This window comes from Castor canadensis, chromosome 7, assembly GCF_047511655.1.
Source record: "Castor canadensis chromosome 7, mCasCan1.hap1v2, whole genome shotgun sequence".
In the NCBI taxonomy this organism is placed as follows: Eukaryota; Metazoa; Chordata; class Mammalia; order Rodentia; family Castoridae; genus Castor; species Castor canadensis.
Window position 1 is genome coordinate 86915989 of NC_133392.1, and position 27575 is coordinate 86943563.

General features: G+C 37.2%; 1 protein-coding gene and 1 long non-coding RNA gene across 5 annotated transcripts in view; one reads left to right on the top strand and one right to left on the bottom strand.

Annotated features, from left to right (window-relative positions):
- Nucleotides 1-5271: 5271 nt before the first annotated feature.
- Nucleotides 5272-27575, bottom strand: part of LOC109698698 (uncharacterized) — a 50030-nt gene continuing 27726 nt past the window's right edge. Inside the window, exons 2-7 of one of the 4 annotated variants that reach the window (XR_012449818.1) lie at nucleotides 26441-26534; nucleotides 23073-23343; nucleotides 20211-20295; nucleotides 12551-12642; nucleotides 10151-10295; nucleotides 5272-8293 (exon numbers count right to left, since the gene is read on the bottom strand). This is a non-coding gene — a long non-coding RNA (uncharacterized lncRNA). Of the gene's footprint in view, nucleotides 8294-10150; nucleotides 10296-12550; nucleotides 12643-15363; nucleotides 17045-18429; nucleotides 20296-23072; nucleotides 23344-26440; nucleotides 26535-27575 lie in introns of all 4 variants that reach the window. The other 3 variants (XR_012449817.1, XR_012449816.1, XR_012449819.1) reach the window with 3 other exon arrangements.
- LOC109698697 (guanylate-binding protein 1) lies at nucleotides 16499-27322 on the top strand. Its single transcript, XM_020183051.2, has 10 exons — nucleotides 16499-16688; nucleotides 18475-18602; nucleotides 19701-19810; nucleotides 20167-20363; nucleotides 21053-21295; nucleotides 22092-22372; nucleotides 23248-23460; nucleotides 24247-24349; nucleotides 24597-24790; nucleotides 26308-27322. Exons 1-10 carry the CDS (start codon nucleotides 16499-16501, stop codon nucleotides 26422-26424), a joined length of 1776 nt encoding a protein of 591 aa, XP_020038640.1. The 3' UTR covers nucleotides 26425-27322.

Here is a 27575-nt window from a genome sequence, read left to right on the forward strand (position 1 = left end):
ACAAAGAGCTGGTTCTTTGAAAAGACAAATAAGATTGACAAACCTATGACCAACAAGACAAAAGAATAAGAAAGAAGATGCAAATTAATAAAATCAGAGATGAAAAAGAGAATATGAAAACAGATACAAATGAAATTAAGAAGATCATTAGGGAATATTTGAAAACTTAAACTCCAACAAACTAGAAAATCAAGAAGAAATGGATAAATTCCTTGACACATATGAGCTACCAAAACTGAATCAAGACAATATAAAATATTGTCTTAAACATATCTATAATGAGTAACAAGACTGAAACAGTAATAAAAAATCTTCCAAAAAAGAAAAACCCAGGACTGGATAAATTCACTATTGATTTCTACCAGACCTTTTAAGAACACTAACTCTCCTAAAACTATCCCAAAAAAATATGAGGAAAAGAATACTATCAAAGTCACTTTATCAAGCCAGTATTACCTTGATGCCAAAAATAGATAAAGATGAAAAAAAAGAAGAGTTATAAGCCAATTTCTGTGATAAAAATAGATGCATTAATTTTCAATAAAATATTTACGAACAGACTCCAACAACATTTTATGATCAAGTTGGTTTCACCACAGAGATGCAAGGATGGTTCAACACATACAAAACAATAAACATAATGGTACACATAATTAAGGACAAAAACAACATGATCGTCTCAAAAGATACAGAAAAAAATATCTTTCACAAAATTCAACACCATTTTCATGATAAAAGTGCTGAAGAAACTAGAAATAAAAGTATTACACCCAAACATAATAAAGGCTATATATAACAAACCAATAGCCAATATCATACTAAGTGGGGGAAATTAAAAACCATTTCCTATAAAGTCAGGAAGAAGACAAGAGTGTCCACTCTCCCCACTCCATTCCAGTATAATACTGGAATTCCTAGCTACAGCAATAAGCTAAGAGAAAGAAATTATTTTTTTTTGTTGTTTTTGTTTTTTTTTTTTCCTTTTTCTTTTATTATTCATATGTGCATACAAGGCTTGGTTCATTTCTCCCCCCTGCCCCCACCCCCTCCCTTACCACCCACTCCACCCCCTCCCTCTCCCCACCCCAATACCCAGCAGAAACTATTTTGCCCTTATTTCTAATTTTGTTGTAGAGAGACTATAAGCAATAATTGGAAGGAACAAGGGTTTTTGCTGGTTAAGATAAGGATAGCTATACAGGGCATTGACTCACATTGATTTCCTGTGTGTGGGTGTTACCTTCTAGGTTAATTCTTCTTGAACAAACCTTTTTAAGAGAAAGAAATTAAAGAGATTAAAATAGGGAAAGAAGTCAAGTTATCCCTATTTTCAGAAGATATGATTCTATACTTAAAAGATCCTAAAAACTCCACCAAAAAACTCTTAGGTCTCATAACACTTTCAGCAAAGTAACAGGACACAAAAGTCAATATACAAAAATCAGTTGTTTTTATATACATCACCAATGAATAGTCTCTAAAAAATAAAATAAGAATAAATTTAACAAAGGAAGCAAATGACCTCTACAATGAAAACTATAAAGCATTGAAGAAAGAAGTCAAAGAAGACAATGGAAGATGAAAATACTTCACATGTTCACGGATCGGTAGAATCAACATTGTAAAAGTGGCTATACTACCAAAAACAATTGATATATGCAAGGCACTCGCCATCAAAATTCTACTGACATTCTTCAAAGAGGTTGAAAAATCAATCCTAAATCTCATTTGGAAGCAAAAAAATACCTTGAATAGACAAAGCAGCCCTTAACAAAAAGAGCAATGCTGGAGGTATCACAATACCTGACTTCAAATTATACTACATAGCTATAGTACTGGAACACACAAACAAAAAAGACATGAGATCAATGGATTAGAGTAGAGGTCCCAGAAATAAGCCCATACAGCTACAGGCAACTGATTATTAACAAAGGTACCAAAAACAAACATTGGATAAAAAGACAGCCTCTTTAACAAATGTGTTAGGAAAACTGGATGCCCATGTATAGAAGGCTGAAACTAAACCTTTATCTTTCGCCCTGTACTAAAAGTGAATCAAAGACCATAACATGACATCTGAAAGTTTGAAACATAAGGAAACCACCAGAGGATGCAGGCATAAGGAACAACTTCCTAAATAGGATTCCAATAGTTCAACAAATAAGAACGAGGATTGATAAGTGACATTGCACCAAACTAAAAAGCTGCACAGCAAAGAAAACAGTTACTAGAATGAATAGACAGTTCAGAGGATGGGAGAATATCTTTGCCAACCATACATTTCATAAGGGATTAACAACTAGAATATACAAGGAGCTCAAAAACTTAAATTCCCAAAGAACCAACAACCCAATTAAGATAATGGGCAAACGAATTGAGCATACAATTCATTTGAAATACAAATGGCCAACAAATACATGAAAAAATGTTCAGCATCCCCAGCCATTAAGGAAATATAAAACAATATTGATATTACATCTCACCCTAGTGAAAATACCCTAGCTGCTGGAAGGATGGGGGGAGGGGGGCAGAAACCATTACACTGTTGGTGTAACTGTAAATCAGTGCAGCCACTATGGAAAGAAGTATGAGGTTCTTCAAACCAAAAACAGAGCTGCCTTAAGACCTATGATACCACTTTGGGGCATATATCTGAAGGGAAAATAAGTCAAGACACAACAGAGACACTCGCACACCCATGTTTGTTGCAGCACTATTCACAGTAGCCAAGCTTTAGAATCAGCCTATATGTCCTTCAACCAATGAATGGATATGAAAATGTGCTAGACATACACAATGGAGTATTAGTCATAAAGAAGAATAAAATTATGGCATTTGCAGGAAAATGGATGGAACTAGAAATCATCATGTTAAGTGAGCTAAGCCAAGTTCAGAAGGACAAAGGTCACATGTTCCCCTTCATATGCAGAGTCTAGACTAATATATATAGATAGATAAACATACATACATATATCCATACATACAAAAAATGACTGTAATTGATGGACTGTCTGGGGGAAATGTGGAGGTTGGGGGGGATTGGAAAGAGAATGATGGGGGAGAACAATGGTAAAATACAGTGTGCCTACAAATGAAAGTGGCACAAGGCAACTCATGGAAAGCTATTAAAAACAAGGGGAGGAGGAATGTAGAAAAGAGAGAACAACAGAGGGAGTTAATGTGGTCAATGTACAACACATGCATGTGTAAGAACACTGTGTAACCCCTTTGTGTGACTAATAAAATGAACACTAAAACCATGCATTACACATGTTTTCTCTTTAAGGTCCATGTGTGATGGATCACAAATAATTATTAAGCATGCATTTTGTTGAATACATGTTCATGTTTTTCCTCTGATCAATGAGATGTGGCAATTTTTAACATCTGGGAGGAAAAAGTTTCAACATGAAACTAAGATGGGCAAATCTTAAGACAATAAAATTTTAGGACTAAGAATATTACTGTTTTTGAAATAAAATATAAAATTAAGGCAAGAGAAGATTCTTTTTATCTATTCTTGTCAAAGTTGTTCGTTTTACCCCCAACTTCAGCTTCTGCTTTGAATGCCAGGGCCACTCACAGCCAGAAAGGAGCATCATAGCCACTACTGATTGGATGAGGTATGGGCATGTGACTCAAAGAGGTGCAATCAGATTTTATCACCTGGAGAACTATAGTATTGGGGCACTTGGAGACTGCATCAGCTCACTCTAAATATTTGAGAAGCCATGCTGACTTAAGAATGAGACTGTCCTTACTAACTACATGATTAAGTTGTAAAGCTGGTCTGAGGAGGGAAGAGGAAAGGAAGGAAGAGGGGAGGTGCCTGAACACTTTCAGGTTTACCTAAGGTCCAGCTTTGGTACCTCTATTTGCCTTCTTTGAGATTCCCTGTGTCCTCACAATAAACTCTTTGTTCCTGCTGAAAAAAACACTTTGTGGTCTTAAAACTTTTCCAGAAGGAGAATAAAATTTAATTAAGTTTGGGAAATGCATTTTGATGTTTAATAGTTCATTGAAAATACTAGGAACAAGGAAACTCCCTGTGTAGCTATCTTAAACAAGCAAAAATGTCAATTTTTTTTCTTTTACAAAATTTTAGAACAGGAGGGTGGAACAGGTCCTGCCTGGGGAGGGGGTTGGTACCAGTGGGAGGGGGATGAGGTGGGAAAAGTTGTAGGAGGGTGAATATGGTGCAAATAGTGTGTACACATATATGTAAATGGAGAAGTGATACCTGTTGAAACTATTCCAGGAATTGGGCCGGGGGGGGGGCGTTGGAGAATGATGGAGGGGGTGAATTCTAATATATTTGATATGTTATAAGAACTTTTGTAAATTCCACAATGTAACCCCACCCAGTACAACAATAAAAAAAATCATTAAGAATATTGCATAATCAAAATAGAACAATGAAACGTTGTACAATTGCTTGAAGAGGGGCAATGAGGGGGTCGGTGGAAGAGATGATGGGGGTGATCTAACCAATATGCAATATAAGCCTATTTGGAAATGACACAATGAATTCCCCCTATACAACAAATAAAATTTTTTAAATTTAGGAAAATGTAAGTTTTAGATATGAGCCAAACAGTGTATCTAGACTTTTATGTACATTACCTCAGTCCAGCCTCACAAACATTATGAGTTAAGTATTTTTATGCCTTTGACAAGTTGGTGACAGAGGGGCACTGGGAGCACACAAAGCTGAGAGAGGTACAAAGAGTTTACAAACCTGGTGTGCCAGTACCTACCACTAGTGGTGACTATATTTTTCTTCCACATCCATATTATGAAAGAGTTGGAGGTAGCAGGCATTAGATGTCCTTTTTCCTCTTCATTGTGGTGTCCAGATCATTCATCCTATTTCTTTTGTGTGTATACCTGGTACTGGAGTTTGAACTCACAACCTCACACTTGTTAGGCAGGTGCTCCACTACTTGAGCCACTCCACCAGCCCTTTTTTGTCTTGGGTATTTTTCAAGATAGGGTCTCGTGAACTATTTGTCTGGGGTTGACTTCAAACTTTGATCCTCCTGATCCCTGCCTCCTAAGTAGCTAGGATTACAGGTGTGAGCTACAAGCCCCCAGCTCATTTACCCTATTTCTTAAAGTCCTCAACCCTAATCTTCCAAACCACAAGGCAGAAAAGAACAACAAAACACACAAAGTGCCTTTGGAGCACATGGCTTCAGGCCATCCTACTCATTACTCACTTGTTCCAGGCATCCTTGGTGTATCAGTCCCCTTCTCACTGAGAGCACCTGCTCTCCCTTTCCTAACCACTACTCTTACTGTTAAACTTTGAGGCATTTCACATGCAGGAAAGCAGGATCTAATAGACTCCAAGTTCTGCCGCGGTCAAGCTGCAGTGGGGCTCCGACTCTGGTCTTGGGTGCTCAAGAGGATAATAATGACATGAACTCAGGGTTGTGCGGGTCAGCAGTGGCATAGTTTATTTTCTGAAGAGAGTATTTAAGCAGTACATACAAGCAGGAAGGAATATGTGGCAGTCCCCAGGTTTCCCTCGACCTCTGTACTGGGATTGGCTGTCACATTGCTTTGGCTACGAGCCCACGTGCAGAACACCATGTTCTCAGGACCCAGGCAGAGAGAGAACAGGGCTGTTCAGCAACTATCCTTTTGGACTGTTGCAATCTCTCTTAGGGCTGTCGCACAAAAGCTACAGTGACTCCACTCCTTTCCAAGAGGCTTTGTGGGTCCTGAGGGTTTCCCACACAGTTCCATGGTGTCCTTATGTCCAAAAGTCTTTCCTATCATCTCCCCCCCCATACCTGACTCCTAATACCATGTTTGCATTAGCCAGTATTTTTCTTACTATAAATTGGAATATACAGGATGTTTTATTTTCTTTGATTTTTTTTAACTCAACACTACATGTTTAAATTCATCCAAGTTTGGGATTTTGTAATATTTTACTCCTGATACCTAGGAGTGGAGTTATTTGATATATATTGTCTGCATTTGTTGACTTTATAGTAGATAATATGAAACAGCTTTTCAATATGATTGTGACAATTTATACTCACCAACAGTATATAAGAATTCCCAATACCCCATATTCTTGCTATCACTTAGACATTTCAGCTTTTTCAATTACAGTAACTCTAGTAATTATGTAGATTATGTTCATAGGTTTACTTGCTTTTCTTTGAGAATAAGGGATTATTAGGGAAGCTGAGCATTTTTCCATCCTTTTGCTCACTAGGACATTCTCTTTTTAATGTGCATACTGAAGACTTTTGCCTCTATTTCTAATGAGTTGTCTTTTATCTTGATTTGAGATTGCATTAAATACTGCATGTACATGTTTGTGTACTTGTGTGTGTGTGTATTAAACATATTCTAATCTTTGATCTGCCTTTCCATTCTCTTAATTGTCTTTGATTAAGTAGCATTTCTCAACTGTAATATAGTTAAATTTAATGAATCTTTTTTCAGTCCAATTTTTTTTTTGTTTTCCAACCTCAAGAACATAAAAATAATGTCATCTTTTTTTTTTTTAATTCTGTTATTTTGTCTTCCCCGTTTTGATCTATGGACCACCTGGAATTGATTTTCTACTGTCATGATATACTAAACCATGTTTAATTTCTTTATGGTGCTTATATAATATTGGCCCAACACCTTCTATAGAGAAGACTATCCTTTCATTATAGGTGCCGTGAAACAATTCTGCATATTATGAATAGGTTTCACTGAATCTAGAGATAATTTGTAAAAGTGCTAATCCTAAAATAATGCATCTTTCAGTCCATGATCATAATATGTCCTGCCACTTAGTACTTTTTAATTCTTTCACAAATATTGCAGCTTTCAGCGTATAGTCCTTACATATTCTGTTAAGTTTATTCCTTGACAGGATGTAAGTAAACTTCTTTGAACTATAAACACACATGCATGAAAATATACACATTATAAATATTCAGCTCTGTGACTTTTTCACAAATGAAATACACCTACAGTTCCAGCACCCCAAAAATATCAGAATGTGAGTTCCCCTAAGCCCTCCTCATGCTGCCTGTCAGAATCTACCATCTCCTCCCACATCATCAACAGTAATCTCTATCCTGCTTGTGTGCTTTATTTCAATGCAATAATGAAATATATACTTTTAGTACCTTGTATTCTCAATAGTATACATGTGGGAATACTATATTTCTATACTATATAAATACTATATTTCTGTGTATAGCTATAGGTCAATTATATTAAAAAATAAATTATCTATGCATTCAACTCCTGATTATCATCAAATACTTTCATGTTTATGACCATTATGAACAGTGCTCTTACGAACATTTCTACACATATCTTTTAGTTTACAAATGTGCATATTCTTCATGTGGATATCTAGTGATGACCTTCTATTAATGCCAATGTTTAGGAAAAGTAAATACTGTCAATAATTTTCATAGCTATATTAATTTATATTCACAACACTAGTATATGAGCATTGCAAGAGCTTCACAGCTCATCAAACCACAATATAATCTGCCTTTTCCCATTTGGCAGATCTGTAGAGTGAACATGTTGTGGTTTTTAATGACTGCTATATTGAAAAAGGTGTTTATAATCCAATAGTCATGCTTAATGGCATGACACAATTTTTAGTGATTTTTATTAAGAAAAATGATGTTAGTTACTTATGTATCTGCTTTTAACAGTCTTTGTAACATAATCATTTGGAGCTGTGTGTTCTTGAGGAGCTAGTCAGTACAAATACAATATTTGTGTTTGTCCATTAAAACAAGTAGGCTGCCTGTAAGATTTTCAAGACTATCTCCAGGTTTTGGCAATACATCAGTTCTAGTTCATTCTCCAGTGCTTATATCAAAGAAAGCAAGGAGCCCAACCTCCAAGACATCCTGACCTGAGAGATGAGGCATACTACTGAACTAAGGACAGCCCAAAATATCTAATAGGGACTTCCACACCATTTGCTTCCCAGAGAATTCACCTGCAGAACTATCTTATTGTATACTAGTTTGTGATGACTTCTTTGTTCCATTAGAATCAACCACTAGAACAAAAGCACAGTACTCAAATAATTCAAATAAATAAACTCCATACCCTTCAAAGGAAAGAGAAAATGAAGATGAGTTCCATTATTCTCCTGCAGAATGTGGGAGGTTTTCTAGTGTTAGCTGAAAACATGCTGGGGCTCTGACTGGCCACTCCAAGTCTGCAGCTGTGATGCTGATGGCCTCCCACCTTTCAATTCATTCTGATACAGGGTGGGACACAGTACATCATGCAGCCCTCATTCCTAAAGCAGAGACAATTGAAAAATCACATTCCAGTGTAGTAGATTTTGTTGAATATGTGGACAGGGGAAGTTACTTTTTTGTGTGGGTCTTTTTCCTGTTTTTCATTTGTTTTATTGTGTTATTTTCTCATGGTGCTGAGCATAAAATCCAGGGCCTGTGCACACTAGGAAAGTGTTCTAACACTGAGCTACCTACCCAACCCAGAAGTTCTTTTCTCTTAATTTTTCCTTACTAATCACAAACTTTGAGAATGAACTACAAGCCTTTCTCTTTACAACAGCCCAGCCCAGATTTTTATGTTACCACTTCTAATCTTTCCCATATTCTGTTTTCTTCCCTATATTCAGAATATTTCTTTAAACAACAAATACACAAAGTAATTGATCACATTCTATTACTTAGGTTTCTGCTAATACTTAAATTCTTGTAGTCACACATCTGTCCCAATAAGCATTTCAAGTCTGCTTAGAAACACACACATAATGAACTTTTTATGTTTTTATAATATGTTAATTCAATAATACATAAAGTAAAAGTTAACAATATATTATAGTAAGTCTTTCCCTCTCAGTAATTACTTTAAATGTAAATAAACTACCCAAATTAAAAGACCTAGATTTGCTGTATGGAATTTTTTTAAAAAGACATTCAACTATATGCTGTCTGTAAGAGATCTAAAAATCACTCTAAAAATATATCTGGAAAAAAAAATTCAGGCTAAAAGTAAAAGGATGAAATCAGATATTCCAAGCAAATGGTAACCAAAAAAGAGTAGGAATGGGCATAAATTTTGTATCTGATTACAGAGACATTAAGTCAAACATTGTCAAAAGAGACCAAGAAGGATACAATAAATCAGCACTCCAGGAAGAAATACTAATTATAAAAGATTATGCACCTGACAACAGAGCTCTAAACTATATAAAGCAAACACTACAGAATTGAAGGGATAAATAGCACAATAATTGACAACTTCAATACCATACTTTCAATAATAGAATAACCAAAAAGAAGGTCAATAAAGAAACACAGGATATGAACAGCATTATAGAACATTTGGGTGTAATGAACATTATACATTCATTACAATTCTACCAGAACACACATTCTTCTTTTTTTTTTAAGTACTTATGGAATATTCCCCAGGTTATATCGTGTTAGGCCACAAAAAAAGTCTTAACATATTTAAGAAGATTAAAATCACACAAGGTATCTTGTCTTATCACAATAGAATGAATCTGGAAATTGATAGTACATGGAAAATTGGCAAGTCCACAATTTATCAAAATTAAACATTTTTCCTAAACAATAATGGATCAAAGAAAAAGCCATGGAAGAAAATAAAAATTGTCTTGAAAGGTGGACACGGTGGTACATGCTTGCAATCCCAGTATTTAGGAGCCTGAGGCAGGAGAGTTGTGAGTTCTAGGCCAGCCTGAGCAGCACAATGAGAGATTTTATCTCAAAAAAAAAACTCTGAGACAAAACCAAACAAAATTATAACCTATCAAAAAATAGGGGATGGAGTGAATGCAGTACAAAAAGTATACCTTAATAGTAGTGAACACCTACCTATAAAAGAACTATGTCAAATAAATAACCTAACATTACCTTTAAAGGAATTTAGAAAAAGAACAGACTAAGCCCAAATTAATAGAAAGAAGGAAATGATGAAGATTAGAACAGATATATATTAAAGATAAACAACACAATTAAGTGCTGTTTTATTTTTTTTGTAAAACCAAAATTGACAAACCCTTAGCTAGATTAACAAACTACACAAATGTACTCTCAATTACTGTACCTAAAAAGGATTTTCCTCTATCTAATCTATTTCCAAGAAACTAAAAGCTTACCTGCTTTCACTTTCAATTTAAGGTTTGTGCAAAATGAAAATAGTTTCAAGTTGTCCTGAAGTGACTCCAGAAATCTTCTATTCATGAATAGAAGTGGACAAAGTCCTGAAACTTTTCATTTATTAGAATGTTCTTCAGACTTCAACTTAGGGAGAATAAAGGGAGAGGAAACACATTAGCAGAAAGAGTCAGTCCACTTTGGCAAAACAGAAAGGATCTTAATTTGAACTTCTTTTAACACACTGACTCAACATTTGAGGAAAACCCAAATGAAGCAACAGTCAGGACACTGTGACCCAAAAAACTGCTATTAAAACACATTAATCTCCTTTAAACTGCATTTGTTGATCAAAAAATGCAGATCATAATGGCTATATCATAAGTAAATACAGAAGGAAAAATCAGTAACACCAGTAAAAATTCAGAACAATACCCGACATATTGTAGACAACAAACACATTTTGCTTCAAGTTATCACACTAAATCCAACTGCATTTTCTCAAAGTAGCCAATGTACTATGAGACATAAATATGGTAAAAATAATTATATAAATATATGGTCTTTGCCAGAAATAATCAGTATTTGCCTATTAAAGCATGCCATTGACATGTCAGTACAATACAATTATATATGTATCAGGCCATGCAGTACAATTATATATGTAGCATTTTATACAATTGTTTCTTAAATATGCATTTATACTTTTTTACGTTAACTTAATTCACTTAATGATGTTCTTTGTTTTCCCTTGTAGATTTGTATTACAGTCCAGGAACACTTGCTTTCTGTCTGAAAACATTCTTACAGTATTTTTTGTAAAGTAGATATGATGGCAACAATTTTTTTCAATTCTCTGGATTTGAGTTCCCCCACACGCCACTTCAAATAAAGTCAGTTTCTTTGGGAAGCCCTTCAGAGCTTTCTGTCTTTTTAATATTTTTATAGTTCTTCAGATTTTGATATTTGGCAGGCAGACATTTTCTTTTTTTAGATTCATTTTTCAACTTTTTTATTATCATTATTAGTGCGCTAGGGGTACATTGTGACATTTACAAAAGTTGCTACACTACATCGTAGTTGAATTCATCCCCTCCATCATTCTCCTTTATCCACCCCCCACCCCCACACACCCTAGAACTCTCTGTCTTTATAGACTGCCTCTTTCCCTGGCAAAATGTCTGAGCTTATGCTCCTTCCATTGGACAAGGGTGGAGATTGCAGGTCTTGCTACACTGGTTTCTCTCAGCATGGAAAGTGCACCCCAAATGTGAACCAGAGTGAGGGTGACCAGGTCAGGTGTTCTCAGCCTGCCATGGTAGGGCTGGCCTCTGGTCACACTCACCAGGAAGTTAGTCTCTACATCTTGGAGGTTCAAGAAGTGCTCGTGGCCTGCCCTCCAATAGGGTCTCTTGTCCCTACTTGGAAATGAAGAGGGATCCCCATAGAGTGAGCCAAACACAGCAGGAGTACAGCTTGAGTCAAACTGCACTTGAGATGTGGAGAAAGCAGGTCATGACTCAAGCGCTAGACTTGCAAATCACTCCGGAGTGACAGACCTTCTGGAAGAAATGTTTCGTTGCTGATGTCTTCTTTTAGGATAATTTACAGTGATTTTAAATGGTTCTGGTTCAAATAATTTTGACAGCAGTAAGGATTTTTTTTTGAAAATAAGCTAAATGACTTTAAAATAGCCTTAGGAATGATGAAGCTAAAACAGGAAGGAAGGATAGGAAATAAAGCTATTTTTAAATGTAAGGGAAAATAATGCACATGTATTATATGTATATGTGAATGTAATTTTAGATATGTATATGTAACGGAGTTAACAAATGCTTTACATTGGCATTTTACTATTTCTTTGACACTTCAAAGTTTATACCTTAAAATTGTCAAAATTGTGGGGTTTATTCCACATTCAGGGCCATTTTATATTTAGCCACATATAACATTCATTGAGTTTCCTTACATCTTCTGCCAAGCCCTGTTTTGGATAGGGGATTCATCTTTGAATGCATGAAGTTCCTTACATTTTGAGCTTGAATTTCAGGAAGTCAGAAGGAAAATGAAAATAGAAGTTAAAATGTGATAGAAATTGAAAGCAGAGCCATGGCTGATTCTTCTGAGAATATGCCAATTTACAGAGACCGCAAGTACAAGAAAGAACTAGCCTTCCCAAGGTAAAGGGTAGGAAAGCTTCAGATGCAGAAAATTGCTGGTACAAATATGCCTAAGGTAAGAAGAATGTGGGTGTGTTCCAGCAACTAAAAGACTACACCAAATATTAATTTCTAAAGCAAATTAAAATACTACTTACCCAGAGATACTTAAAAAGAGCACATCAGTGATGAAAAAGAAAAGACAGTATTTGTCAAATTCCATAAAATTCCATATACTGATACCTGCACTGGAATGAAGCAACTCCAGAGTGTGGAATGATTGTCAGAGGACCTGGCAAATCTCTCCCTTCCACCTCTCTTCTCAAGACCATTTCCTTAAAGGACCAATAGAGTAGAGTTTAAAGTTAACTGGTGTTTAAAATTTGCATTTCATCATGGGACTTGCTTCAGGTATTTTGACATGATATACTTAGCCTCTCAGTTTAGTGTTGCTATAAAGAAGAAAAAATACTCAAGGCTGCATTTTTTCTTTTTCTTTTTTTTTTTTTTTTTTTTTGTGGTATTAGGGTTTGAACTCAAGGCCTACACCTTGAGCCACTCCACCAGCCCTTTTCTGTGAAGGATTTTTTTTGAGGTAGGGTTTTACCAACTATTTTGCCCAGGCTGGCTTCTACCCAGGATCCTCTTGATCTCTGCCTCCTGAGTAGCCAGGATTACAGGCATGAGCCACCGGTGCCCAGCTAAGACTGCATATTTTATACAGAAAACAGATGTGATTTGTAAACAGTTTTAGAAGCTGAAAGTCCAGGATTGCGTGGCCTTGTCTGTTCAGCCTCTGATGAGGGTATTTTGGGTTTTTACAACACGGTGGCACCATGGCAAGAAGATCTATCTGAGGGAGAGAGATGTCCCATGGTGAGACAGAAGGAAAGAGGGACCAGGAGTGGTTGCTCCCATTTCCTGCATGGTGAACAGGAAATGCTTCTCTCTCTCTTTTCTCCCCCCTGCTCCTCTCCTAATAAACTTTACTGTTACTTTCACTGAAAAAAAAAAAAAAGAGGAATCTAACTTGAAAAAAAAAACAATGTAATCCCACCCAACACAACAATAAAAAATAAGAGTTGTGGGACTTCCCACAATAACTACAAAACACAGCCCCAAGAAAAGTATTAATTTCTCTAAAAATTATAATCACCTAGACCACCACCTTTGAATATCACCACACAAACTTTTGGGAGCCACACTCAAGCTATATCCAAAGCATAGCACACCCCCCAGAGTTCTCATTTGCATTTTGAAATAAGAGAAAATTACCATTTATCTCTATGATTGTAGTCAGGACTGAGTTTCTGTTATGAAGCTCTTTTTTTTTTTTCATTTTTCTTTTATTATTCATATGTGCATACAAGGCTTGGTTCATTTCTCCCCCCTGCCCCCACCCCCTCCCGTACCACCCACTCCACCCCCTCCCGCTCCCCCCCCCCAATACCCAGCAGAAACTATTTTGCCCTTATCTCTAATTTTGTTGTAGAGAGAGTATAAACAATAATAGGAAGGAACAAGGGGTTTTGCTGGTTGAGATAAGGATAGCTATACAGGGCATTGACTCACATTGATTTCCTGTGCGTGGGTGTTACCTTCTAGGTTAATTCTTTTTGATCTAACCTTTTCTCTAGTTCCTGGTCCCCTTTTCCTATTGGCCTCAGTTGCTTTAAGGTATCTGCTTTAGTTTCTCTGCATTAAGGGCAACAAATGCTAGCTAGTTTTTTAGGTGTCTTACCTATCCTCACCCCTCCCTTGTGTGCTCTCGCTTTTATCATGTGCTAGTTATGAAGCTCTTGCAAATAACGTAAAATGAAAGCCTTTACTATTATTTGCTCAACAAACATAGAAGCAGCCTGGTGGGGATAGTTCAAGAAGCAGCTTTGGAAACAAGATTTCTTGGATTCAAAGTATAATGCTATGATTTTACACAACTGATAAAGTGTATCTGTGACTCATTTTCTATAAAATCATGGGGCAATATTTGTTAAAGATGTAAGTCGTGGAATCCACATAAAACAGTCACCTCTGAGCCTAGAACACCTGTAAAATACAAGGCACCTCCTTCTGACTGTACTGAATATAAGCAACATGTAAGTTGTGCCCGTTCCCTCACTTACTGCATCTCTAAAAGACTGACCAGCTCCATTGTGAATTGGTTTCTTAATCTGAACATTAGACTTAAAAATTAGACTTTCTCATTCTATGGTGCTGGAACTGACCTCCAACTTTGAGAAAAATCCCATCAATTCTATATCTATAGGACAGTTTTTTAAAACAGCAAATGCTTTCAAAGATCTCTTCCAACAAAATATGAGGGTTCTGGTTGACCAATCCGTCAACCCTCCCCTAGCACAGTTCCAGAAGTCACTTTTATACTTGTTGATTCACTAAGCACTTTCAGTTTCAGATTACTGTAATTCAGTGCTGTACTTTTCATTCTTTCATCACTTGGGGAAGTCCAGAAAGCCTCATAACACTGGAGGATAAAATAACAGCCTGATAACCCTGTGAGATTCAGAGAGGAGAGAAGTCATTCCACTCCAACCCAGGGAGAGTGCAGGTAAGAACACTTGCTTCTCTAGCTCTGAAGGGGCTCTGTCATGGACCTGGGGCCTATATTGCCTACTGTGCGACCTGGGGTCAGATGAAATATGGATGTATCAGGACAGCAGGTCTCTGAATGCTACAACTGGGTTTGTTTTATCTTAGGCACCAGCAGTCATTGGCTGACTGAGGGTGGGAACACATCAGGATCTTTCTCTTTGTTAACGTTGTCTCTGTTGACCAGGGTCACTCATGGAGCTTGCTCAGCCCTGCTCATACTGCAGCTGAGAAACTAAACGGCCTTTGGGTTACTTTCAGAGGAAGGAAAAAGAGATGCAGAGTAAACAGCCACCAACACTATTAAGATTAGAGAGAAAAACCTGGAACCCCGAATGAAAAATGATCAGCCCGGCATCCTTTCTAATCTTGTATCTGAATTTGTCTTCAAAGTGGAGTTCCTCCCTCAGACCTGATGCAGAGACACTAATTTCTCAGAGCCTACTCACCTCTTAGCCCTTGCCCTGGAATGTGGCTGCTGGGCTTTATTTAAGACTTCCTCTAAATAACCTCCTGCAGTGCAGCCCTAGGTAGCACCTTTGCTTACCCTGGCCTCCTCTTGATCTCTGACAGTTTCTGCATTCTGGAAACTCCTCCCCTGACCCAGCTGGGCCCCAGTCTCACTCATCACCTTCCAAACTAACAACTCTCTCCTGGTCAGCTCCTGATCTTTTGCTCTTCACTCCTGTTCTCCCCCCCTCTTCCCATTTCTCCTTCCTCTCCTCTACCAAATGGAAAATAAAACAGAAAACCTAAAAGCATATATCTGGAAACAGACATTTTCTTTGAATAATTTCTTATCTAGCTTTCCCGATCTGCTTCCTTGTTTCTTAATCCTTACTTATTTCCTGCAACATTCAGTATTTGCAATTGTGCACTTATCCTCTCTCTGGATTTAAGGTACTTTTCTGTGAAGCTAATTTTCAGGGCACTGTGCTTGCACTGGCCCATTCCAAGGAAAGGTTCCTAGTTATGTAAACCCATGGTCATGTAGTTCATAAAATTTTCAAAAGTAAGTTGTTTTGATTCCTCTTCTAAAATGATAATAGTGAGTTCTGTGGATTCCCATGCCAATGAAATAAGCATAAATACTTGAGGTGGGAGGAAAAAACACATTTAAAAATCCCTGGAAATTAACCCAAGGTCATATATCAAATAATGAAATAATTATTCCTGAGAGTCTTTAGTCATTATACAAGGTAATGAATGAATACATCAATATTTAACTTCTTACATATAGCTAGGATGGAAAATAAATTCTTTAAAACCTACTCTAGTTTCTATCTGATGTCATGTGAAAATTTTAACAATACTAAAGGAAAGATTTTGATGATAAATTGAACATTTGGTTCTGAGGACAGCTGAAAGTTTATAAATCATTGTTACAGCAACATTTTTAAAGAACTACTTTGATAGTACTTCCGTAATTTTCTAAACTGACAGATTTTTCCCTATCCTTCTTACTGATGCACATAACACTTTTGTTCATGCTTGGGGAATTTTAGCTCTCCCGTGTCTCAGAGAAGCAGACTGGGAATTCTAATTCTTTCCACCTCTCCTTGCAGACAAGTGACAACCTTGGACATGGCCTCTGAGATCCACATGTCAGGCCCTGTGTGCCTCATTGAGAACATTAAAGGACAACTGTTGGCTAATCAGGAGGCCCTGGACATCCTGTCTGCCATCACGCAGCCTGTCGTGGTGGTGGCTATTGTGGGCCTCTACCGCACAGGCAAATCCTACCTGATGAACAAGCTGGCTGGGAAGAAAAAGGGTGAGTGCCACCAACAAAGTTCTGCTGTGTCCCCTTTGTCCACCCACACTGTCAGCATCCATCATGTGATATGAGGAGATGTAGGTAGAGAAGGGGAGGACTATGGAAGGTCACTCTTCCACTCACAGTTGGGCTTTTTTTAAAAAAAAAACAGGATCTTGCTATACAGCTCAAGCTGGTCTCCAACTTGTGATCCCTCTGCCTCAGCCTCCCAAGTGCTGGAATTACAGCTGTGCTTTCCCACACCCATTCACAGTTTGGCATTTTATCCTCGTGTTCTTGGGTAGAAGAGTCTGTTCACCTCCTTGTCCCACAATGCCTTTGTCTCCCTTTTAACAGCTTTAATTGTTCCTTTCCTAGAAGAAGGAAAGGCAGTAATAAAAATAATTAATTTACATATTAAAAATTGTAAGACTTATTAAAATGTTCATGTAATAATAAGAAGTTTCCATTGATCCCTGGGTTTGATCCCTAGTACCGTTAAAAAAAAAGGAGAGAGCAAGAAAGAGAATGAAGTATAGGAATCATATCTATAATAGGGATAATTTGACTTCCTCCTTTCCTATTTGTATCCTTTTTATTCTTCCTCTGCCTTATTGCTGTAAGAATTCAAGCACTATGTTGAATAAGAGTCAAGAGACTGGACACCTTTGTCTCATTCCTGACTTCAGTTTTATATTTTAGTCTTTCTACCAATATCACCATTTTAATTACCACAGTTTTGTAGTAAGTATGAGAATTCACAATGTGCAAAACCTCAAAATTTGCACTTCCATTTTAATGTTTTATCATTTTTATTATTATTTGGGGGATTTAATATAAAAATTAGGGTGGATTTTTCTACTTTTACAAAAGATCCATTGGAATTTTGACATAGATTCTTTGAATCTTACATCACATTGGTAAGTAGTGACATTGTAAGAATATTAACTCTTCCATTAACATAGGATGTTTTTCTATGTGTCTTCATAAATTTCTTTTAACCATGACATGTGGTTTTCAGTACATATCCCTAAGTTTAATAAAAAGTAGTTTACTACCAAATGGTTTATTATTGGTTAAGCATACTGTAAATGTGCATTCCTATTCACATTGTTCACTGTTAGTTTATAGAAATATAACTGACTAGTTCATGTTGATTTGATATGCAGCATATTTCCCAAATTCATTCATTAGCTCTTAGTCATTTGTAGAATATTTAAGATTGCCTACATAAAATGTCATCTCATCTGTTAGTAGAGATCATATTACTTCTTTTCCAATATAGGTGCCTTAGGGCTGGGGGAGTGGCTCAAGTGATAGAGTACCTGCCTAGAAAGAATAAGGCCCTAAATTCAAACCCATGTACCACTAAAAAACAAAACAAAACAAACAAATTCCAATCTGGGTGCCTTATATTTCCTTTTATTACCTTTGAAGATAGAACTTCAGTACTGTGTTGAACACAAGGAACCAAGTGAGCACCCTTCTCTTGTTTCTGATCTTAGAGGAAAAACTGTCAGTCTTTTACCAATTTAGCATGATTTAGGCTGTGGATTTTCATGCATATACCCTTTATTGTGTTGATGTAACTTTCTTCCATTTCTAGCTTGTTGAATTTTTTAAATCAGAAAAGTGTTAAATTTTTTCGTGTATTGGATTTTCTAATTTGTATTACTTCTCAGATAGTGGTCTGGCTGTGGTCTCAGTTATCTCTTCGAAACTTGACTATGATAACATTTATGTCAATTTCCAGAACTACCTGCTAGTAAATATCCATCCATAATCCTATCCTCTGTACTTGTAGGCTTCTCTCTGGGCTCCACAGTGCAGTCTCACACCAAAGGAATCTGGATGTGGTGTGTGCCTCATCCCAGGAAGCCAGGCCACACCCTAGTACTGCTCGACACCGAGGGCCTGGGAGATGTGGAGAAAGTAAGACTTGAGGATTCAAATTTGGATTAAGATCTTCATTTCTGATTATTCTCCACACTATGCAGTTTCTGGTTAAATGAAGTTTTTCACCATAATGTGCCTTTTCATTTTTACTTATATGTTATGAGACTGTGGTTAGCACCCAGAGCTGAGGAAAATATTAATAAGACAAAATCCTAAAAAAGCAAGATGTCAGTGCACTTTACTAACATAGGCTATAAGCTAAGCAAGTTACCCCACATGCATAAAGGTAGCACAAATAAACTCTATGTCATGGGTCTTATCCAACAGATAATTTAGGTAAGGATTTGCATTTTGAAGCCCCATGGTCCTGTTTTAAACTTAAATTTTGAAAGCTTGTTTGGAGGTTCTAGCAGGGGAGCACAGCTACTCGTATACCCTTGACCGAAGAATGGTCCTCTTCTATCGGGGATGGTCATCCTCTTCGACCAAGCGCGCAGCTTCGGGAGGGACGCACATGGAGTGGTGAGGGAGGAAGGGGACACCCGCCTAGCCAGCCAGATCAGCCGAATCAACCCTGGCGATCAATGGGGTGACAGATGTCACAGCCAGATCGCCCTCACATCCTAAATTTAAATTTTGTTCATAATTCAGTGGCCTTAAGCAAATTATTTGACTTCCTTTAGTCTCAGCTTTCTGATCTGTCTAGTGGATGAGATAGTTCTGTATTTGCCTTATAGTATTGTTTTCAATATTTAATTTGGTAAATAATATTTAGGTATTTAATAACTGCTCAACAAAGCTATAAGTATTTTATATAAGTCAATTTTGCTATAAAATATGAGAACACTTTAAATTTATTTTGTATTTAAGATCTTTGAGTGCCCACCAAGTTTGACTCTGCAATTATCTGCCAATGATCATAAGAATTACTAGTAACTGATTAAAAATACTTATTAAAAAAATATTCATAGTCCTTTGTACAATCTTTTTGGTTTGGATTTGGGTTCTTTTTATGGGTCACTAATGTAAAAGAAAACAAAACTATAATTAACTGAGCACATTTTTACCATAGCTGCTCTGAAAAGTGGCATAAGAACAAACCTACTCCTAGCCCAAATGTGTTCTGACTTCCAGGGTGACAACCAGAATGACAGCTGGATCTTTGCCCTGGCAATACTCCTGAGCAGCACCTTTGTGTACAACAGCATGGGAACCATCAACCAGCAGGCCATGGACCAACTGCAGTATCCATTTTTTGGTCCAGACTGGGAGACCTATCTTTATAACCCAGCTGGCTGACTCTTGGATACAAACAAATCCAACAAAAATGAGAGAAAACATAAAAATAAGTCAAGTACAGGGGAAGAATTCAGGTACCTAGTAATATGTAGGTAAGCTAAGCAAGTTACCCCACATGCATAAAGGTAGCACAAATAAACTCTATGTCATGGGTCTTATCCAACAGATAATTTAGGTAAGGATTTGCATTTTGACACTTGAGTTAAGAACAATCACAGAATGTAAGTTTGGCAATATGTGGAACTAACATGGGATGGGAAGCCCTATTCTTTTTGCTAGTTTTCCTTAGTTAGTTGCTCAGCTATGTGACAGAGCTGACAGATCGAATCAGAGCAAAATCCTCACCTGAGGAGAATGAGGTTGAGGATTCAGCTGACTTTGTGAGCTTCTTCCCAGACTTTGTGTGGACTCTGAGAGACTTCTCCCTGGACTTGGAGGTAGATGGAAAATCTGTCTCAGCAGATGAGTACCTGGAAAATTCCCTGAAGCTAGTACAAGGTAACGAGGACTTACAATTGGTAAACAGGGATGTCAAAACACTCGGAAGTAGTATTTTTTACTTTTCTATTCACAGTTTTCTTTTATTTATTTATTTGTTGATTGATTGATTTTGGCAATAATAGGGTTCGAACTTGGGGCCTCATACTTGCTAGGCAGGTGCTCTACCACTTGAGCCACACACCAGCCCTAGTTATAGTTTTCTTACATTTACAGTTTTCTAGTTGGCTATTTCTAGGAATTCATCTTTAATGCATGAATTAGTAGATTTGATTTTAAATTATTTCTTACTATGTTCTAAAAACAAGTCTTTCTCTTTCACCTTTCCTTTATTATGATTATGTTAATTTTCTCTCCCTGTTTAGGATTTGATTTTCTACTTAAACAAAGAATATAGAGTACAATAAATGTGTGTGTGTGGAGAGCACAGATTAAAGCATTAACAGTGTTGGAAAACTATGGCCCACAGACAAATGCCAGCTAATACAGCACTGCCAGCTGTCTTTGGAAATAAGCTTTATTGGGTAATGCTAAGTCCATTCATTTACATATTGTCGATGGTTGCTGTCATGCTACAGTAACTGGGTCAAATACTTAGAAAAGAGGCTATCTGGGCTGCAAAGCATGAAAGATTTAATATTTGGCCCTTTACAAAATTTTTTGCAAAACTCTTTTTTATCTTCCTCCAGGTACCAGTCAAAAAGATAAAAACTTTAATCTTCCCCGACTTTGTATCCGGAAGTTCTTCCCAAAGAAGAAATGCTTTGTCTTCGATAGGCCTGCTCATCGAAAGAAGCTTGGTCAACTTGAGACACTGCATGATAATGAGCTAGACTCTGAATTTGTGCAACAGGTGGCAGGATTCTGTTCCTACATCTTCAACCACTCCAAAACAAAAACTCTCTCAGGAGGCATCAAGGTCAATGGACCTCGTGAGTTCCCTTCCCAGTCCCTCTGCTTACTGTTAAGACCAAAGAAGCATGAAATAGCATCATCCTAGTTCAGCTTTGAAAAATACAAATCTATCCCCATCACTGTGTTAAACTGTAGATGGCACCAACATTTCTAATGGATTTTAATCAAATTTCTTTATGGAAAAGGAGAGGAAAGGACAAAAGAAAACAAAATTATTGCTTAAAATTGTCCTAGTAAGCTGACCTGCACTCTTCAGTATGGTAGCCATTAAACAAGTGTGGCTATGTAATTTAAATGTAAATTAATTTAAATGGAAGAAATTAAAATTAAAGTCACATGGCCACATTTTAAGGGCTCATATCTACTTGTGGCTTAACTATTGTGTTAGCATATACAGAAAGTTCTCTAAGACAATGATAGTAAACCAAATGGAGGAGTCCTGATTAGAATAGCATCTCTTATTCCAATAGTGATCAAATGCTTACTATTGATAGACTAATGATACACAAACAAATAAAAGAGGTATGATCCCTGTTCAAATGGTGCTTTGGTTAAAATGGATGCAAACATTCAATAAACACAGGCCTACATAATCTAGAACTGACATTCTCAGCCTTTGGTGAGGGGGATCTTGACAAAGCAGAAAGTCAAATTCAGTAGATGTAGAGTAGGGCTGAGATGCTGCATTTCAAGCAAATTTAGAGTGATGCTGAGGACACTGATGCTTTGAAGCAAACAGGTGATAACTGACTTGCTCAAATTTATACAGAATAGAGATTTTTCTGCATCTGTAACAAGCATCGTTACCTACAGGTTTACAGAACTTGGTGCTGACCTACATCAATGCCATCAGCAGTGGGGGTCTGCCCTGCATGGAGAACGCAGTTATGGCATTGGCGCAGATCGAGAATGCAGCTGCAGTGCAAAAGGCCACAGCCCACTATGTCCAGCAGATGCACCAGCAGTTGCAGCTGCCCACAGAAACCCTCCAGGAACTGCTGGACCTGCACAGGGCTTGTGAGAAAGAGGCCATAGAAATTTTCATCAGGAATTCCTTCAAAGATGTTGACCAAGTATTTCAAAAGGAATTAGGGGTAATTTTTTTTTCAAGTTTATATGAATTTGAATTTTGGAAGGCAAAGTACTATGAGAAAATGAAATGAGTATTCATTTTGAAGGAGACAATTATTAGTAGATTTTAAAATGGTAACAGTTACCTATTAATAATTATAATAACTGGAACAAAACAATTTTATTATTATGGATTCAAAGTTTTGAGACATTCTTTCTTTCTTTTTTTTTTTGCCTTACAAATTTTTTTTATTGTTTTATTATTCATATGTGCATACAAGGCTTGGGTCATTTCTCCCCCATGCCCCCACCCCCTCCCTTACCACCCACCCCACCCCCTCAATACCCAGCAGAAACTATTTTGCCCTTATCTCTAATTTTGTTGAAGAGAGAATATAAGCAATAATAGGAAGGAACGAGTGTTTTTGCTGGTTGAGATAAGGATAGCTATACAGGGGAGACATTACTTCTTTCATGAATAAGCTAATAATATTAAAAGCTTATAAGTAACCATCAGTACTTCTAACCAAATTACATGCACACTGTTACCAGTCTGATCTAATATGCAAGCCAAAAGCAAAGAAAATTTTAGTAACAGTTTTGTAAAGCAGGCTTATTCCATGAGCCATGTTTATTCCATATGCAGCCATTGGTCCAATCTGAAAAAGTAATTTACATCTAAAGGTGTAACATAATGCTGGCAATCACTGCTCTGAACTTTACCTCCAAGAAGAATAAGACTTCATGAGAAAGTTGAAATCAGGAGGAAGGATATGGTCCTGTTGAGATGCTTCTAAGTTTTTCTCAGTTATAGATGTTTTCTTGAGAAGTGTTCCCAGGAATTCTGAGCTCAAGCTAATAACTTTTCCATTCTTTTTTCTTCTTATGTTTACAAAAGACTCATCTAGAAACAAAGCGGGATGAGTTCTGCAAACAGAATATGGATGCATCTTCAGATCGTTGCTCAGGTTTAGTTCAGGATATTTTCAGTCCCCTAGAAGAAGAAGTGAAACAGGGGGTATATTCTAAACCAGGAGGCTATCGACTCTTTATTCAGAAGATACAAGACCTGAAGAAAAAGTACTATGAGGAACCCAGGAAAGGAATACAGGTAATCAAGATTTATCTACGTATTCTGGGAAGGGGCTGACCTGCCTCCTTTAAAAAGCAATGTCACTAAGTGTAACTGCACAGACAGGGGCCTTACTGTCTGCATAACATTCATGCTTTCATTCAATTTGCACAGGGGATTATTATAATAGATATGTCCTAGATACTCACCAGAGAGGGTACTCACTTAACTACTGAGTTACAAATTGAATTATCAGATTCATTATTGTTATCGAATCCACCATGTTGTTATTGACAACAACCATCACAGGTGGACATTCTTTGTTCAAGGAACAGAAATACAATGATGGTCCCTTAAACAAAAATGATAATTCACCAGTTTGGACTTCAGATTAGCTTTAAAGGACAGCTACCTCCATGATTTCAAATGACATCATTTGTCTCTCTGTCCATTACTCTTTCCATCCCCACACTTTCCTCCCTTATGCACTATCTTCTCTGATCTGCTCTCGCCATGAGGGCTTAATTCTCCAGAAGGCTCACCACATTTGGTAACACAGGACCATTAATTACAAACCCAGAGCACTCAATCTAAAAAGAGAGAGAATCCATGTTCCCCCGTACGAGGCTCCTACAAAAGACATTGTTTAGTGGAGTGCATGGACCAGCCAGCCTAGAGTATGTGCCAGTTCCTGTAAAAGGCAATCTTGGTCACCAGGCAGAACAGGCCCAAGAAGAACAATTAAGAGGAAAAGATGGTGGGGAGACAGGAACAAATGCTTATAGTCATTTCCTGTTGTTAACTCCATGTTCTCTGGACCCTAAGGCTGAAGAGATTCTGCAGAAATATTTGCAGTCCAAGGAGGATGTGACTGATGCAATCCTACAGACAGACCAGACTCTCTCAGAAAAGGAAAAGGAAATTGAAGGTGAGGAACAAGTCAAGAGAGTAGATAGTGTAAAAAGCTCTAAAATGTTTAAATTATTTGACAAAGTAAGCCAGGGATCCTTAAACTATAGCAAGAAGAGCAAAGATGTGTCTCACTTTCTGACATCAAACCTGAGTAAAGCATACACAGTCAGCAGCAGCAATAGCAAGGAAGCTTATGAGGTTGAAGCAGGCAAGGCAGCGTGGTAGCCCCACTTAACATTTTTCTGCCTCCTTTGCCTCCTCAGTGGAACGCGTGAAAGCTGAATCTGCACAGGCTGCAGCAAAAATGTTGGAGGAAATGCAGAAGAAAAATGAGCAGATGATGGAACAGAAAGAGAAGAGTTACCAGGAACATTTGAGACAGTTGACTGAGAGGATGAACACGGAAAGGGCCCAATTGATGGCAGAGCAAGAAAAGACTCTTGCTCTGAAACTTCAGGTATTCAACTGTACCATGTTGAGGCTTTTGTTTTCTGTTTTCTCTCCATTCTTCATCACAAAAACTTGGTGTGGCAAGGCAGAACATGAATCCCTAAAAAGTACCTTCCTTGCTGTTTTTTGATTCCTGTGTGTCTGTCTGACCATCAGCTGTCCATCTGTGGCTTTTATTTCCAATGGCATCACATTCTGCCCTTTATCAACATATCCTTCAACTAATGTAAGCTTTTCCTAACTATGCATCAAAATATTTTATTGATAACTCTTGCTTAAGATTATTTGAGGCAAGAATCATATCCTTATTAGTTAGGAGAAGGAACAAAAATATTCAAATAAGATTAAATAATTTTTGTAAGATCACAAAGCTGGTAAAATATCTAGGCTACTTTTGCCACATAGTGGAATTCACAATTTTTTTTTCTGTCATACCTGCTGACTTAGCTCTAAGGGAACATTTACTAACAGAAGGACTCCTTAACCCTCATGCCTGTATGAAAGTCTGCCACACCAACCTCATACCTCCCAGTTTGTATTGAGTTGGGAGTTATGTGCAGAAATTCGGTGTGGTAATTTCCTTATCTATCTCTGCCACTCTGACTACCAAGTTGTGGAGACTGAGATCAAATGTCCTATCTAAGAATCAGACATTCATTAGATTTTGAGAATAGTTTATTTCTGTGTTAGGTATATAATAAAATGTGTAGGTGGATATAAGGAGTCTATAAGGCATGGACAAAATTTGAAGCCAAACATATGATTAAGATTTCCCACACAGCTTGTATACAATTAATGGGGGGAAAACCAACACTAATAATTTAGCTTCATATGAGGAGGTATAGTTGCAACTATTTCTTAGGTAAAGGATGCCAAGGAAAAGCAATCACAGAGCTCATCTGCCCAAGAAAAAATATAATTAAAAAGAGTAGAGAAATTTCATTAAGAATTAAATACTGAAAAATCAACAAAGCCAAGCACAGTGGTTCATGCCTGAAATCTTAACTCTTCAGGAGGTAGACATCCAGAGGATGTGGTTCAAAGTCAGCCTAGACAAAATTTTCCCCAACACCCCATCTCAACCAATAAAACCTAGATGTAGTGGCACATGCCCTATCACCCCAGATGTATATGTATTTATGTATATATGTACATGTATATATACATAAATATCTTGCAGTACTGGGGCTTGAACTCAGAGCCTCACACTTGATAGGTAGGCTCTATACCACTTGAGCCACTCCTCCAGCTCCTTGCCATCCAAGGTGGGAAGTGTAGATAGGAGGACTGTGGTCCAGGCTGGCCTGACGAATAAATGCAAGACCCTGTCTCAAACACAACCAAAGTAAAAAGGGCTGAGGGTATGTCTCCAGTAGTAGTGCACCTGCCTAGCACATGTGAGGCTCTGAGTTCAAAGCCCAGTACTGCTATAAAAAAAAAATCAATGAATATGAAAAACAGGTAGAATATGGGATTTACTAAATGCTCTGGTTTATTATGTTTCCATTTGTCTTTTTTTTTTAGGAACAAGCCCGACTACTAAAGGAGGGATTCAAAGAGGAGAGCAGACAGCTTCATAATGAGATACAGAATCTCAAGAAGAACATGGAAAGACCCAGGCCCAGATGTGTCATAAGCTAGAGACCTTTCCTCTTACCCTCATCCAAGGCACAGCTGAAGCAAGTTTAGAATTTCAAACAAGTGTCAGTTCACTTTGTGGTAACTGAGTCTTGCATCAAAACACCAAAAATCTGCAAAGATATGCAGCACAATAACTGAAATCATGTATATCTTAGTAAAAGATTATAAACTTTGAAAGGATACATTTTACCTCTGCACCCATACATTGATACTCACAGCACTCAGGAGAAATTTGTGCTTCCAAATGACCTCCAGTAGACAAACAGACATGGAACAAAGTCTTAAGTAAAAGTCTTGGCACCAATTTGGCCAAGTATATAACTGGGTCCAAAAGTCAGCAACAGCCATCCTAGTTTCTTGCTTAGTGAAGAAAACATACAGTTCTCCATTACATCAAGGTTGCTGTTTAACCTAGGAGAAATACTGTGATTTCTGAACACTGGATAGATAATCTTCGATAGATTCCAAGGCACAGCAAGCCACCTTGAATAGAAATCTAGAATCTCTACATAAGCCCCACAAGAGGATGGAAGAAACCATTAGCATGAAAAGGTAGAACCATAGACAAATGGGCTAAAGAAGTAAACTCTCCCTTCTTGCTCAATTCATCTACATTGTAACTTTAAAGGGACACATTAGAACTTTACACAGCTGACAATGGTTTACACAGTAATCCACAATTATGCATAGTTTATTGATGATTTGTAAAGATGGATTTTTAATAATGATAACGTGTTAGAAAACAGAGCTACTTTATTGATTTGTTTGTAATTGTAAAACCTAAGCTAATCTTTTCCTAATTATTAGCAGTTTTACTTGAAATCCTATTGATGTTCTGTAAAGAGAGTATGGGTTGTTTTAACATCATTTGACCAATAAAATCTTGCTGGTATTATTATTTAGTATACAGAGACTCTATTTCAATTGCCAAAAGTCCAAGCTAGGTAGTTGAAGTTTTTTAAAGTGATTAAAAATTATTTTCAAGCTGGAAGTAAGATGTGTTTCATAAGGCTTTAATTCTTTTTCTCAGATTTTCACCAAAAATAAGGTTTTAGATTTTATAGCAATGGTGACTAACTTTTCTGCAAAAGATTAGATAGCAACTATGTATGACTTTGCAAGCTGTAAAGTCTGTCTCAACTTCTCAACTC